We start from the raw sequence: 16,773 nt of genomic DNA on the forward strand, positions 1-16,773 counted from the left end.
AATGCTTAACAACCTTTTGTGTATTTAGAAGTCACCCATAAATTCCTTGTGTACAGTGTTTTCCTAGATTCCCCCTTTTGAGGCAGTGGTTGAGCCATGCCAGATCTTACTGGTGGCAGTTGATTATGTTTTGTCATAATGCGATTAGCTGCCTACTGAAGTAGAGTTCATTGTGGTAATATTGTAATAAAAAATAATGAGCATAAACAAGGGCCACGCAGTGTCTTTGGAGACACCTTCGGCTTAATACAGAAACTGTATTTTAAGTAGGTAGGAAATACTGGTTAATAACAACCCCTTTAGCATTCATATTCCAGGTAAGAGATACACTAAGACAGAAAACCAGCTTTCCTCAGTTTCATGATACGCAAAGGATAATGTATCTGAATGGCTTTCTTCTCCTACGGTGTGGTATTTTATGATACAGAAACAAAATATAACAGCAGCAGTTTACTGTTGTTGTTTTTCTGAGCCAATCCAAAAATAATAGAGTCTGAGTGGCCCTTCCTTCATGCTTTTCAGGTTGCCGTGCAGGCGTCACGTGTATTCCACATCCACCCTAGCATTTACAGAAATACAGATTACTCCTCAGCATTAAGTGGGTGGCATGTCATAAACTATTTACTGATTTAAAAAACAGAAAAACACAAATTTACATGGCTTAGCTTTTTCATCCGTGTCTCTGACCCGTATCCAAATGAATGATGTCCCTCTTTCATAGAACAGTGACACCTCTCTGCAGCTTCCTGCCTCATACCAAGCCAGCAGTCTCAGAGAAAAAAAGTGACTTTAACAGGGAAGAGAGAAAGATGAGGAAAAACTGACTAATGACTGTGATGCGGTGAACTCATTTGCACTTTCATAGTGAAATTGGTACATACATCAAGACATTCGTGCTTCAGATTTGGAAACCCTGGAGGTTTAAAAAAAAATAGTCCCCCAAACCAGTCTTTATTTTTCTTCTGTGTGAAAGCAATTTCAGTCCACTTTTCTTAGAAATATTTTGCTGAAATTAAATGCAGAAATAACAGATATCCAAGGTGAAATTATGTCCCAGCTTAGATCAAGGGGATGTGTCATAGGCCTCTATAATGTAATGTATATGCTACCACAAAGAATTGCCATAAAATTCTTTTATGACCCTTCTAGAGGGGGCTATTCAGTGGATAAGTCTCTCAGAGAAAAATGCTCGTTATCTGTTTTAATAGTTTTGTAGATAATCACATCATTTCAAAAGTATCTTCTAGTAATATATGAATTGTGATTTTTCTCCTTATCCCGAGTAAAGAGTTTGCCATATGGAATGGAATTTTTATGCATTTGCTTGTGTAGTATTTATTTTACATGGTTATCTAGAATTTTACAATGCTTATCTAGAATCTAAAGAGTCATTTGCCTTGCAGCCATCCCAGTTTGAACAGTGCATTGTCCATTCCTTGCAATCTCTAAAAATTGTGCTGGACTGCAAACCTGGAGAGGCCAGTGTAAGTTTTGATTTATATTTCTAATTTCCTTCTTTTTATGTAAATCACTATTACATTTCAGAACAAGAACTTTCAAAGAATGATACAGGATTCTAACTTTTCCTTTTTTTTTTCTTTTTAACTTGCACCCTTTTCACTGCTGCTAGCTTTTTATTATTATCATTTATATTTTGTTTATTTCCTTCGGCTAAGGTTAATGGTATGTATATGGGGCAGATAGACCTATATTTAAATTCTTGAAGCTGTACTTTTAGAAAAATGCTACTAATGTACTTTTCAGGTTACCATAGATGTGACATATACATATGTGTGTATGTATGCATATGCATATATGTATACGTATATATTTATTCCCAGGAGTTACTCTTAACTCAGTGTTGCATCTGAACTACTAGCAGAACATTAATTCAGCTTTTTACTTCTGCAAACTTTATTCTAAACCAGGAGTCGTGCCTATCCACATCCACTTAGTTTATTGAGGCCATGATTGAACGTCATACTGATATCTTCTTTCAGGTTTCCTCAGTGATCTGAGGAAACTTCTGAGGAAGTTTAATACTTTTCCAAAGCCCCTTGCGACCTTCTGTATGAGTATTGTTTCTATCTCCTGTCTTATTTCATTGTTTATGACTAGCTTGTCCAGTTTTCTTATTTATAAGAATATGCTGTGCATGGTGAATCCTTCTTGTTAGGGTGCAGAGATCTTTGAATATCCTAGATTTAGCTGCAATTCTATTCTCCGACAGCAGTACGCGTCATGTGTACTAGTTACTAGGACTTCCTTACCTTTAGTGTTTTAACACCTCATGCTTGTCAAGCTGCTTATTTGGTCTTACATGCTTTTTCCCCATTTTTAGGGTGGGGAAAAACTGAAGTTGATCTGTGAGAAAGCATTGTGTCCAAGCAGTCATTCACATAATTGTGTTGTCTCTGAAGGGACACATCACTCAGGCCTTCTTTGAGAATAAAGCTTTGTGAAGCTGCTCCATTGAAATAATGTGCTTGCATCTTCAGGTGTTCCAGCAACAGAAAACGCAGGAGGATGTGTGCCAGCTAAGCATTGGGATCATGCAGGTAACTCAAATGTTTTGAGGTATGAAATTGTGAATGTAAGTGAACAACAAAAAGGTGTGCTTTGCATACTTCCCAACTTCCAAAGGGTAGCTTAAGTTGATGACAGTATGTTGTTCCTCTAATACACTCTGGGATCGTGCCAAATGTTTGACTTGAGAAGTATGTAGATGTTCCTAGCTGAATCTGATGATATCAAATCCTGAGTGTGTGGGCTATTGACGTGTTCTAATATTTTACTGAACCACCATCATTGTGATCGAGATACTTGCTGAGCTGATGTCAACTAGCATTGATATACTGCCATAAAAGGAGCAATGCTGATTTTCATCAGCTGAGGATCTAGATTCTTTTTTGTTGTTGTTGTTGGAAACCAATATTCTTCATATTAAAATTTGGTATTTTAAAACCATATATATTTGAAATCAGGTAATAGCATGCTTTAGGCTTCCAAAACATTTTTATAGTATTCTCAGACAAGAAATCTTGAGTAAAAGCAAAAACTGGATTTTAGTGATGCTTCTGTGATGTTTACTTAAATCCAACTCTTCAGATTGAACACGAAAATTATTAGCAATGCCTTCTTTGCAAATCATAGATTTTTATCATCATAGAATTTTAGCCATACTTGATGTAAATCACTTAGTTGGATGAAAACCACCTATTTTTTTGCCACAAGTAAAGAGTGTGATCCATATAAAATGTTTAGCTACTCTACTAATGTATATGAGGTTTAAGACAGTGAAAGTTGTTGATGATCGTTCTGCTTCTATTGACTGTAGTAAAAGTGAATTTGAGATTATTTTTCAGTTCTGACAGAAAATATGGATCGTACTTTGTTTCCTAGGTTTTCATAGACTGTTTGGAACTATTGAGTACCAAACCTGATGGTGACATAGATACAGCACAGTAAGTAAAATAAACATGACCCAACTGTAGCATTCTGAAATTGTGGGTGCAGGTCTCACATTTTGGTGGTGGTGGTGACTTTATCCCTCTGGTGTTACATATTTCATATTAATACTTTTGCCTCTGGCTAGTGTTGCTTACACTACAATTAGATACTTTTAATGCTAAAAATTGAGTGATATAAAGTAATAAATATTGTACAAGATAATTAATATGGTATTTGTTATATCATTTTTTTCAGTGACAGGCTTTGTAGTATGCTGTAGAAGCAAGTATGTTGTTTTTTTACGTGACCTGACGTGGAATGAATTATCCTTGTCACTAAGTAATACCTACTCATGGAGACATAGCCACTGCCTTTTTTTTTCTTCTCTTCCATTTCAACTAGATATTGGTATTTCTGCTAAATTCTTGAAAGGTTGTTCCATAATTGCTCACCAGCCAGTTATTTTGGAGACCAAAGCAGTCAGAATAGCCTGGGTTTTCAGAGCACAAATAATTTTTGTGAAATGTTGGAGAGTTGGCAAATATTACTACCCACAATATGCATTAGAATGAGGCCAATTAACTGTGTTCCCAATACTATTTTTATTTGCTATTTGGATGACTTTGATGGCTAGATAGGTGTAAAAACAGAGCAGAATCAAATAGAGCAAACCAGAGAACTTGAAGACATTGAAAATGCTTTAAAGAAAGGTCTGCAGTACTGTCTGTCCACAAAGCTCTTGCGGGCTTTCTGGACATCTTAATGTGGGCTACTTTATTATCTTGTGTGAGGCAGGGGGTGATGCTGGGGTGTTGACACAAAATTCTAGTCTTTTGTTCCAACTGTTTATTTGAACTCATTGTTCATGTACCAAATAGCTAAAATCACTGCGCTACTCACAACTTAAACAATATTCCCAGTCTTTCAGTTGATGTTTCATCTCCAGATTTGTTTGGAAGCATTCATGAGGACTCGAGTCTTTCTTCAGTAAGTTTGACTTCTGTTTTTAAAAGCTGATGTGAAACTTAATAATTCTCAAAGTTCCAGGAAGGTGGTGTTTTTATTCTTTTTTTCTTTTTTTTTAATTAATTGTTTCAGATTTTTGGGGTTTCTTTTTTAGAGAGCAAGTCTGTATTATAGAGGCATTTTCTAACATATACATTAAGAAATATATTTACAAGAATGTAAGTTTAGAAGGCTTGAGCATAAGGGTATTTTTAAAAGTACCGTGTATAATATCTTAGTATACTATCTTAAAGTAAGTAATGAAGACAATTTTTGAAACCAGGCCCTCCTCAGAAATGGCACCATTAAAATCCGTGAAAATAGCACTAGCATTAAAACATCTGACGCTTTAACTTTTGACTTATTACCATGTTTTAAATGCTAAGAACTGGTCTGGTTATTAGTTATTTTTAAAAATACATAGAGATATGGATAGTCAGTAATGTAGTTTTTCCCAAAAAACTTACATTGCTGAGTGTAAGTATTGATTATTTCTGTAACTTGTTTGTTTGTTGTTGCAGTTTTAAGAAATTGAAAAATTGTACTTTCACTTTGCTTAATATAATTTTTTCTAGAGGGGATGATGACATTTTTTTCAGATAGAAAAAAAATGTCCTTGTTACCTGGAAGAAACCTAGTAAGGAGCTCTTTTGAGGTTAATGCTACTTGGTGCAGGTTTAAATGTTGTCAGAATCCTGGCGTTCCCTCATTTACAAGAGCGGAGCAATGATTGTTCCCACTACAATAAACAATCACAGGTTGCAAAATCCAATATCTGAATTGCAGACTGTACTGATTTATAGTCTTTATCTTTCATTCTTACAACACATGGATTTTGGTATTGATTGTTGACAAAATAATTTCTTGTGATTGTTCCGGCCTTTCTGCCACGTGTCATGGGTATGACCATTTTACATTAAAAAATTATATATATATTTTAGAAAATATTTGATTTCCATGGTTTCATATTTATTTTCTTCTATAAGTCACAGAACACTGTCATTTCTGTTATGATTAACAAGAACAGAAAAAGTGAGTGACCATTCTAAGATTTGTCACTATTTGTAATATGCTTATTTGTCAATATTATATATACCAACACATGAGCGATTAACGTAGTAGGCAACTGTACATCTCAGTACTCATCATCATATTGCTAGAAGACAAAACTGTCCGGAATTTTTCTGAGTCTGAAAGTCAACATCATTTTTAATCAGATCTCAACTATGATTATGCTGATTTCATTGCCAAATAATTCTGTTTGCAAAATATTTGTCATTGTTGATTCTGAACCCCCATCTGAGGTTGAAAATATTTTTCCATTAGTGGAAAGAAAAGGGAAGAGGGAAAAACAAATCTATTAAAGTAGTTCTATATCTTTAGTTGTCTCCTCATTGGAAACTATACCTTGTTGCACCAAGGTCAGGGAAAAGCAATTCTGATATCTCAACACCAGAGCATATTTGATCTTCTTGTAAAAAAAATAAAAAAAAAAAAAAGTCATAGAAGAACAGAGATAAGTTATAACCATCTAGAATTTTTCAAATTTCATTGGGTACTTCAGAACTTTCCGTTATTTTAGAATGGGTGGGTATATCTGTGCCATACCTGTTTTATTTCTCTTGTTTTAGCCACCTTCATGTAAAGGTGAAGATGATCTTCAATTACATTTTATGATGGTCATAATTCTTAGCGTATTTCTTGAAACAAAGTAAAAGCCAGAAACAGCTTCCTGGAAAATTGTCCAAACCTAATTTTTGTACAGAAATCTTAACCACAGTTCTGTATTAGTCACAGTTATTCCAGTGAATGCTCCGGATCCTATAAGAAAAAGCATAGATGTTCAGTCATCATGCCTTATATTTACTCAGTTTTATTCACAAAAATATTACTAAACTCTGCTTTATTTATCAGCATGTCTATCACACACAGAGTCAATAAGATACTACACATTTAGTCGTGCTAAAATTTTGGTCATGCTGATACTTCTGGTTTTGGGTTGGTTTTTTTTTGTTTGTTTGTTTGTTTGTTTTTCTTTTCTAATTGTTATACTCTTTCTCTTTTAAAACAAATTTTTAGGAACAAAGAGTTTTAATTGCACTCAGTAACTGCCGCTATCTGGAACGTCATACCTTCCTAAATATAGCTGAACATTTTGAGAAACATGGCTTTCAAGGTGTTGAAAAAATAACTCAAGTAAGTGAGAATACTGGAATGAAGTGTCATTGCTTGAAGGAAACGTTTGCACTTGTTTTATTTTCTGTGGGAATTAACTGCAAGTGTTCCAATTTCTCTTGAGTGAGCCTTCTACATCTGAGTGGGACTCCAAACATCAGTTAGTTCATGGACACAACAATAATGATCATATGGTTGTATGCATTCTTATAAGGCTTAGGTAGCTAGTGTAGAAAATACGACTTCTTATTCAAGATTTGTATGTTCACGGGCAAAGCTTATCAGATTTCTCAGTAAAGCTGTTTAATGTCACAGTGTTTTCTTAATGCAGAGGATAAAAGATCATTATCACAGAAATACACTTGATAGATTATTTCATCTGGCAATCTACATTACTGATAGCTGTTGTTCATAAACTAGTTCAGGTTTTTTGTTGTGTGTTTTTTTTTTGTGTGTGTGTTTTTTTCTTTTTCAAAGAACGAAAATGTCAAAGTGGGCGGCAGTAGCTGTCTCATTTTCCTGCCTTTTTGTAAAGATTAATCATTTTTTATGAGAAATGTTGTGACTTAATCCTTAGGACCATAAAGTTGGTGTATTTCCAGAAACATTTGTTGATTGGAAGTAAAATGTTATCTCTTCCAGTATAGAGTAAAATATTTCACTTGAACTGATGTTTCTACTATATAGTACATCCCTAGTCCTCTTCTGTCTGAATGTTTGATTTTTTGTGGCTGAAGTTATTTTGAATAGCATTTAAGCGTGGCTGATATGATTTGTATTGATAATGCAGTATATGAAATTACTCTGGATATCATCATTCTTTGATGCTGAGACAATCAAGAGTTGAGCTACAAACAGTGTTGACAATATAGGCAAATGAGACGTGCTATATATTCAATACTCTGTCTTGTACAGCCACATCACAGTATTGCCTTTAAATATCCGGTAGGTTTCCAAATAACGAAATTCAAATGTTGAAGTCACAGATTAATTTCAAATTTATTTTAGCCCTTGGAAAACACGGACTGATGCAGTCCTGAATATCTGGTACAAATCAGGCGATAATGCTATCTTGCAGGGTTTGGATAATCAAATAGTATCATCTTAAGATGGCAATTGTTGAAACCTTCATTAATTTTAAGAGATGTTATAAGTTCACAGAGGTTTAGGAGGATTGGATGCTTTTTTCAGTTTTTTTGTTATGCCACTTAGCTTTCTCTGTCTCTTAGTTTATTAATTATTTATTAGGTTAAAAAAAATACAGCAAGGAATTGGCATTTTCTTGAAAGATATAATTTGCTGTTATCTGAGGAGACTTGAAACAAAACTATATATTTCACTTACTAGCTTTGTAAATTGAAATTTTTAAATTTTGTAAATTAAATTGAACTTTGTATTTTATGTTGGAAAAAACTATTTGTTAGGTTGTGGGTTTTTTTCCAATTAGAAGGGAAATCATTATTATCCCATATTTTGAAGAGAAAAAAAAAAAAAGTAAAGTGATAATCAAGGACATTTTCTTACATTCTGCGTATTTATCTCTCTTTTTTTTTTTTTTTTTATTTCCACAGGTGCAAATAGCTAAGTTATATAAGAATGGCCAAATGGCCCTTTGTTTTAATGCATGCCATCTTTGCACATACTTAGAACATTCACCAGTAATTTTATTTAATTTCTACATAGCTGTTTTACAATTGCTCTTCTGTGGTGATTTTCTCATCAGTTTATTCAGTTAGCAACTGGAATAAAATGTGTGCATCCCAAGATAGTTATCACAGCTTCTTGATTAAGCTTCTGAATATAATTCTCTCCAAAGTTCTGGTGTTCAGATTGTGTAGAGTAGTTACTAAGATAAAGGCTCAAAATGGCTTTAATACAAAAATTGAAATAGAAGTTCACAGCAGAAATAAATCAATAAGAGAATTGTGCATTTTTATAAAAATATATTTTATATTTTACTCCCCCTACTTGGGAGTCAGGAAAATAAGTATACACAATGGATGTTGTTGAGGACATCTCCTCCCCTTCACACTCCATCCAGGGCGCAAAATAACATTCAGATGAATTGTTCTATCTTGTAACCTTTCCAGCAGCTGAAAAACAAGGTTACCCTCCATTATCTTAATTGTGCACTGAATATGAAACAGGTTGAAGTGAACTAATGAGAAGGGAAGGGAAGGGGGAAGGGGGAAGGGGGAAGGGGGAAGGGGGAAGGGGGAAGGGGGGAAGGGAAGGGAAGGGAAGGGAAGGGAAGGGAAGGGAAGGGAAGGGAAGGGAAGGGAAGGGAAGGGAAGGGAAGGGAAGGGAAGGGAAGGGAAGAGAAGAGAAGAGAAGAGAAGAGAAGAGAAGAGAAGAGAAGAGAAGAGAAGAGAAGAGAAGAGAAGAGAAGAGGAAGAGAAGAGAAGAGAAGAGAAGAGAAGAGAAGAGAAGAGAAGAGAAGAGAAGAGAAGAGAAGAGAAGAGAAGAGAAGAGAAGAGAAGAGAAGAGAAGAGAAGAGAAGAGAAGAGAAGAGAAGAGAAGAGAAGAGAAGAGAAGAGAGAAGAGAAGAGAAAAAAGGAGAGAAAAAAGAACCTGTAGTGAACATACATATGCTCTTTTTATTGAGTGACTGCAGAAGTAGAAGGTGGCATCATTTAATTCTAGAACACTTCATTAAGGACAATCAAAGCAGTTCCACAGGTCCTTTGAATGGTGAATGTTGATGGGAACTTCCCACTGGAAGTTGTATCCTTCCACCCTTGACTCATACCTAAGCTGAAATAGTCTACAGATTCGTACTCTCCTTAATCATAAGAAATTGGAGTGAAATATCTTTTGAAACTCATTCCAGGTTTACATTTCTGCAGTTTTGTGTAAGGGGAAAAATAGGGTTTAGTGAGATTGCAGTGCATTTTTGAATGTTTTCTTTTACAAGTCTTAAGTGTCAACAGGCTGTGAGGTAGAAGAGGAAGTAGGAGAAGGTAGTCTTGATTCCTTGCTTGGAGCCAAATTCTCAGTGCTTTATGAAAATCCTGTGCTCAGGATATATAGATCTTCTTGTGACATATTAGAGGAGGTTCATCAGATAGAAAACCAGGAAAGTGGTGATCTCTGTTACTTCTGATCACTAACTTCTCCACCCCAACTTTGCTGAACCCAGCAGATTCTTTGATCTCATTAATACCTCTACTTTCCCATGCACTCATGAGCTCATTCCTGAAGGCTTATCTGTCTGTCTATTCCTGACTCAGAAATTCCACGTTACTTTTCTCCTCATTTGGCAATATACAGGTGTGCCAAAGGAGAACACAGTTTAGAAACATCCATGCAATGAAGAAGCTTTATCCTTAATTCTGCAGCTTGTAGCATTAAACCTTTTGTCTGTTCTTCACGGAGAAAAGAATGATAAGAAGTTGGTGTTCTTTTCTTTCTTTCTCCTTCTGAATTCCCACTTTTGTCTAGAGCCCTGCTCTGCGTCCTCATATTTACAACCCTGTTGTTTCTGCAAATTATCCTATTTTATAAATCTGCCTTTTTCCATACTGGTTGAGGAAAATGAGCAGTAGTTTAAAGCTTTGCTTTTCTATTTCTTAAGCTCTTACACATAAACATAAATACATTTAACCAGAACTCACATGATATTTTCAGTGTATTGTGTTATTTAGCATACATTGCCGTACTAAGATACTGACTTTCTACTTTAACGTTTTATGATATGGGTTGTGTTCCAGAATTGCTTTAGAAGCTGTAGCTATGGAAGGGTAACTATGTTTAATAAAATAGCATTGTATATTGGTCTGTTCTCCCACGTGCCTGGTGACAGGACGAGGGGGAATGGGCTTAAGTTGCGCCAGGGGAGTTTTAGGTTGGATCTTAGGAAGAACTTCTTTACCGAAAGGGTTGTGAGGCATTGGAACAGGCTGCCCAGGGAAGTGGTGGAGTCACCATCCCTGGAAGTCTTCAAAAGATGTTTAGATGTAGAGCTTAGGGATATGGTTTAGTGGGGACTGTAAGTGTTAGGTCAGAGGTTGGACTCGATGATCTTGAGGTCTCTTCCAACCTAGAAATTCTGTGATTCTGTGATTCTGTATAAAATCTAAAGCTGTTCATGTACAACGAACAAATTGTACATACCCCTTTAGCTTTCAGTGTGGCTAAGTGTTGTGAAGTACTAAAAAATGCATTGAGAGCTGTTAAATAGAATTCTGCAGGTGTTCGTGAGCTGCAGCTTATGCATCTGTTGCATGGAGATGCCTTGGAGTCAGGAAGTTCATGTGCATGGTTTCAGAAGTCAGAAGCTCCTTAATGTGTGCATTTTCAAGTACACAGCTGATAATGAGAAATTGTAACACTACAGTTGGTAGATTTTAAGTATCCTAAGAAAACCTTCATGTTTTATGAAAATAATTATTATCGACATATTTTAAAACATTGGCAAAATTCAGTTGTTTACTTGGTGGAAGATCAAGACCTCTGGACAGGCAGAAGAAAATCATGCCAGCAGACAGTTATAGAATGATCTGCCTGCTTTGATATTTCATGGGCCTTTCCCAAAAAAACTTGTTGCTGAGCACCATCAGGAAAGATTTTATAGTGGCTAGGATGGACAGAGGATATGGAATTTCCTACTTTTTTTTTTTTTAATAGGTAATTATGAACTGAAAAGTGTAAGTAATTGCTACTCTCTACTGAAAATTAAAGATGATATTCTAACATTTTTGCGTATGTAATTTAATTCATATAATTAATGACTATATATGTTTTGATTGTTTGTTTTTAGGTTAGTATGGAATCCTTGAAAGAGCTGGATCAGAGACTGTTTGAAATGTACATTGAATCCAAGGCAGATCCTATAGTTGGGTCATTAGAACCTGGCATTTACGCAGGATATTTTGACTGGAAAGATTGTCTTGTTCCAGCAGGTAAATATCTGCTTATTAAACTCTGAAATTATTTTAACAGTGATTGATAGGAATTAAAATATACTGTACAATTAAAAACTTTTCTCTAGTCTGTTTTTAACTTTTGACAAGTTCTTATTATAAGTTTTTCTCACAGATTTTACTTAGTTCCTAAATAATTTTTGAAATACCCCTGAATGATTAAAGCAGCTTTTATCATTGATAATATCTTTAATGGTTGTTTTTTGTGATTATTTTGCTTCATTGCTTATATATAATAGAAATTATTATAAGAGACATCTTTGCTATTTTCTTATGAAATTCATTGAGATTGTTTGGAATTTTTTTCCAAAGAATCTGGCCACTTTGGTAATAGACATAATTACAGTTCTGAAAAGGTAAAATTATGAGCAAATGCATACTATAAAAGTAGTTCAGCAACAATTGTTAAACCATTGAAGAAGGGCAGGAATATGGTATTTAGAATGACTGAGATGTTAGTCATTTATTTAGGTGCTTTAAGAACCTCCATTTTAAGGAAGCATAATATGAATCTGATTTTTTTTCAGCAGTGAATACTGTGCACGTTAACATTTAGGTCCTTTGAACATCATATTTGTCATTTCTAAAACTAATCCAGCTAAATCACCATATGAATGTCTAGCTAATACGAAGTTGAAATTAGTTTTAGTAACAGTACTTGGAAGTTTGGAGGTGATCTACTATTAATTTTCAATAAATCAGTGATTGACGTGACAATTTGTACTTTCTTGGTTTGATTGTTTCTCAGAGTTGCATATAGCAAGCTTAGTAGAAATTCTGTGGTACTTTGATAGGGAGGTAATTACAAGAAGCACACTTGTAATCTGTGAATCAAGAGCTGCAGTGCTTGTTCACTGGGCTGTAAATACGCAAAAAACGTAGGGTTTGTTACTTTTGAGAAAAATATCTCTTTGATCTTTCGCTGTTACTTTTGTGCTTGGAATACATGTATATGCTCTAATACAATATACAGCAGAAATAACTTAAATTTTCATCTTGTACATTCCAATTTATATATGAATAATGCATAATTTCTCATTGTGTTTGAAGTGTGTTTTTGCTTGACATGATTGTATTCCCAAAAGCAATGAGAAAGTTGTTGTGTCAGCTTTTTAAGTGCTCAGTTCTCGATTCAGTGCACTGGGATCTACTTATGCGACTCACACTACCTTTAGGATTGTTTTGTAGTATTTTTTTCATTTAAAGAGAATACCAAACTTCTATTAGAGGTGTGCCTTGGTCTGTTTATTTTCCAGATCGTTGTTGGTTTTACATACTTTATCTGCATCTTTTTCCCAAAATTCAAAAGTGAAGGTGGTGTATATTAGCCTTCTGTGCATGTCGTAGTGTTGCACAACAGGTGTCAATTTAAAGTGATAAAAAAGTTTTTCTGTTAATCCACAAAGTAAAGATGTTAAGAAGAACATGTAGTCACTTCTTTACAAACTTCACCTTGATGATCCATCTTTCAGATGGATAAATCCTGTCAGTTGTACTGTATTGAATATTGGTATAACAAGTGTGACTTTAGCTTCAGTTTGTCTGCCTTTTGCCATAATTATATGATCTTGAAAATATGTGGGGATCTGAAGATAAAGTTAGTGACTGGGAAAACCTTCCTTTTGGATGAGGTAAATGGACTTAATTATTGAAGAGGACTAAAAACAAACAACCTCTTCATGGGGCACATGCAAATCTGACTTAATCTTGTACTCAACCAAAAAAAAATAGATCAGCAATCATATAGCTGATTTTTACAATAAACTTTTTGTCATAAACAAAATGAAATTGTACAGCAAAATTATATTTGAGAAAATGTACCCTTATATAATCTAAAAGATGCAGTACATTGCAGTACTGACATGCCATCTTTTTTTTTCCTTGAGAGGAAAATGAAAAAAGAAAAAAAACTAGAATTAATCTTTAAGTATAACATGAAAAGTGTCGACATTATTAAACTAAAATAGGATACAGATGACTGGGAATGGTCATAACCAAGTCGAGCATACTCAAGGACTCATTAAAAGATCAACACAATAGTTTGGTGATGAAAAAAATGCATGTATCTAGTGGAAGTTAGCATCTGTGTTTCGGTAGTCTTTATGGCTGCAAAACTTAAAAATTTGGTTTGAGTCATTTGGCCGGTTTAGATCTTGATTTTTGTAGCCTTGATTTTAAAAAAGGAAAGTGTTGATGGTGTTGGCAAGGCAAAACATTTAGGTGTCAGTTGTGTTCCTGAGGGGTGCTATAAATGGTATGTAGTATTGCATAGACAAAGTTATTTGGTGTTCATTAGTGGATAAAACTATTCTTGATAGCCAAGCCATGATAGTTTGCACTGAAGTTTTTTGTATGGTGTATTAGCTTTCAATTTTGTATTAGCTTTCAAATACGCTCGTTGTAGGATGAGGGTAAGTTTTGACAGTAACAGCTCTGATTTTAAAAGTAAGCAGTGGGAGAAGACATCAACTTGCCCATGTTTAAAAGATAAGGTAAGAATGTAAGTAACTTCACTGTTATAGTCTGAAACTTTCAAGCATTCCATCTGGAGACTGAAAACTTGACCAGAGTTGGGGCCTATTGATGCCATGGATCAATGCAAAGGACATTTTGGAAAAAAATGTAACTATGAAAAATCTCAGGAATTGGTTAGAAATAACATTTAAGAATTTCCTGATAATGTGGTAATCCAGCCCACAACTTAAATCCTGCAACTGTTCTGAACAATTGTGTTGGTCAAACACTAGCAAGTACTCTGTTCTTGATGCTCCCCCTGCTGTTACCTAGCAAAAGGAAGAAACTGGAAGCTTGAATTCAAGTGCAGAGAACCAAATCTGGATTATCTAGGCAGATAATGGTTTTGGGTAGATGGAATTGTTCATGGGGAGAATATAAAAGTGGATAGAAAGTAGGGTGGCTGAAGTGGAAGCAACAGAGTGGAACAGAAAGATTGTGATAAAGACTGAGATCAACCAGGGAATGAAAGTGGGAAAAAGGGAGAAAATAGGCCTGGCTAAGCAAGGTAAACATAAATTAGGGTAGCGTTTAGAAATAGAATTAAGACAGGAACATATATATACAGCTATATCTATATATATATATACAGATAAAAAGGGATGCTGCAAGCAAGAGACAGACCTGAAATGAAATGCAAATAAAAAGGCAAATTTCCTGTTTTCCATTCTGTTTTTCTGCTAGCTTTTTTTAAAAAAGCCAGTAAGAGTTTTTTGCAGAAAGCACACACAAAGACAGTCAAGTATAATTTAGTTTTTAAATAATAACATTATTTCCAACATGGGTACTTCTTCACATGGGACTTGCTTCACAAAATGGAGGCTGTTTTGAAGATAAAAATGGATTTTAAATTAACTGGATCTGTTACAGGCAAAAAATCTACCCTCAGCTGTAACAGATTTTGAAAAATCAATGAGGCATTAAATGGGAGGAAAAAATGGTGGAGGCAGGATTGTGTCCCTGCCTGTGTAGGGTTTTTCTGTTTTTTGTTGTTAACTCAGTTGAGCGTTTTTGTCTTTATTTGTAAAATGCCTGCTTTGAATCCTGTCTATTTGAACATTCATATTTAATATACTTGCCTGAAGTCTTGTAATATATCAACTATTCAGAAAAATCCTACCAAAAATCTTCATAGTCTATACTTTACGTCATTGATGCCCTTCCAGTAATTTGTCTGCAAGTATGGGGACACTATTTCCTTACATCACATAATTCATGGGAAAATGTAAGAATGGGAAATACTGTAATAAATGAACAGTTATGAAGAAGAAATTAGAATGAAATTAAGAAACCCATCTTTTTTGTAAATATGGAAAAACGTTTAATACTGAAGTTTTATACCCTGCTTCTCTCAGTGTGGGAAAAGCATATGGCCTGCTCTGTTAGGTAGTTGTCCTGTAATTATTAGATATTTACTTATACATATGTTTTTTGTTACAGTTTTAAATATAAGGGAGGGCAAATTGTTTGCATTGGGCAAATTTTAATTTAGCCTGTGTGCTAAAACTTTTATTACTTAGTTTTTCAATATATATGCCCTTTTCAATATGAAAGTTCTGAATGTCAGTAAGAACTTGTACACAATGCAATTATACATTTGTCCCTTTATTTTGATCTAAGGAGTAACTCACTGCTGGTGGTAAAAGGCAGCATGATTAACTTATTTATTGTTAATAAATAACTTCATTTAAATTTTCATTATAATTTCAATTTCAACTTCTGAGTCTTTACAACAAAGTCTTCAATTTTAACACGCAATAACAATGAAATCTTTGTTTTGCTTGAAACATTGTTCTAATTTAATGTATGTTTCTGACAGAATTAAGAGAGATGTAGGTGATAATGAGAAACATAGTGTTAAACAGTTGCCAGGTATGTTTTTTGATTATTTTTTGTTTTGTGTATAGAGGTCAATCATCTAGTTTGTCATACAGGTTTTTTCCCCTCTACGTTCAATCTTTTTTGTTCTTATTTCATTGTGTTTTGTTTTGGTTGGTTGGTTGGTTTTTAATTTAATTTAAAATGCATATATTTCATCTCAGTCACCTGACAAGTAAAATCAGACTCTAATCTGTTCTGGATTCCAAGCCTAGGGCCTCTTGGAAGGTTAACGAAGAAGTTGTATTATTTTGAATTTGGATAGAAAAGATTTCTGTACACTGAAGTTTGTGCAGTACAAGCAAAAGTATTTGTAGTATAGGGGCCTTCAATCTTTTAGATGATCAATATGTGGTATGCATGCAAATGTCAAATAATTTTTAATAATGTGGTAAGGTTAATTATATTTTATTTGCTTATATACAACTACTACATACATTTGAGACTATAGTCAGTGTGGCTGTACTTACCACACTGTACTTGTTTATTTTTCTAAGGAATTCAAGTACAGTGATCCTTCATTATTTATGAAATGCTGGCCTGCTGTGCAGTCTAGGCAACATTCATTCAAGATTCACAGTATACAGAGTTGCAGAGGTTAGTCTACCAATCTTAAAATATGTATCTTCTGTGTTTCACTGGCATTTTTTGTAGTATTTAAAATTTTACATTGCATTGAAAGTTTCAGGTAATCTCACACTTTCATATGGAAGTTGGTTGTTTGTGGTTTTTTAGAAATTCGTTCTGTACTTGGCATAAACTGAGTATAGTAGAGTTAAATCTGAGTTTTATTTGTCACGGTAATGGAGAATTGTTTGAAACATTTCAA

At 34.4% G+C, this 16,773-nt stretch overlaps 1 protein-coding gene across 2 annotated transcripts in view; it reads left to right on the plus strand.

The window, feature by feature from the left end:
- Window positions 1–16,773, plus strand: part of EXOC2 (exocyst complex component 2) — a 131,944-nt gene that overhangs the window by 82,916 nt on the left and 32,255 nt on the right. For both annotated transcript variants that reach the window (XM_084281499.1, XM_084281500.1), the window contains 6 exons: window positions 1,404–1,484; window positions 2,499–2,558; window positions 3,403–3,464; window positions 4,371–4,437; window positions 6,535–6,651; window positions 11,390–11,531. In XM_084281499.1, coding sequence (XP_084137625.1) covers window positions 1,404–1,484; window positions 2,499–2,558; window positions 3,403–3,464; window positions 4,371–4,437; window positions 6,535–6,651; window positions 11,390–11,531 — 529 coding nt within the window. The remainder of the gene's footprint in view (window positions 1–1,403; window positions 1,485–2,498; window positions 2,559–3,402; window positions 3,465–4,370; window positions 4,438–6,534; window positions 6,652–11,389; window positions 11,532–16,773) is intronic.

Source organism: Netta rufina (assembly GCF_964035555.1).
Source record: "Netta rufina genome assembly, chromosome: 2".
In the NCBI taxonomy this organism is placed as follows: domain Eukaryota; kingdom Metazoa; phylum Chordata; class Aves; order Anseriformes; family Anatidae; genus Netta; species Netta rufina.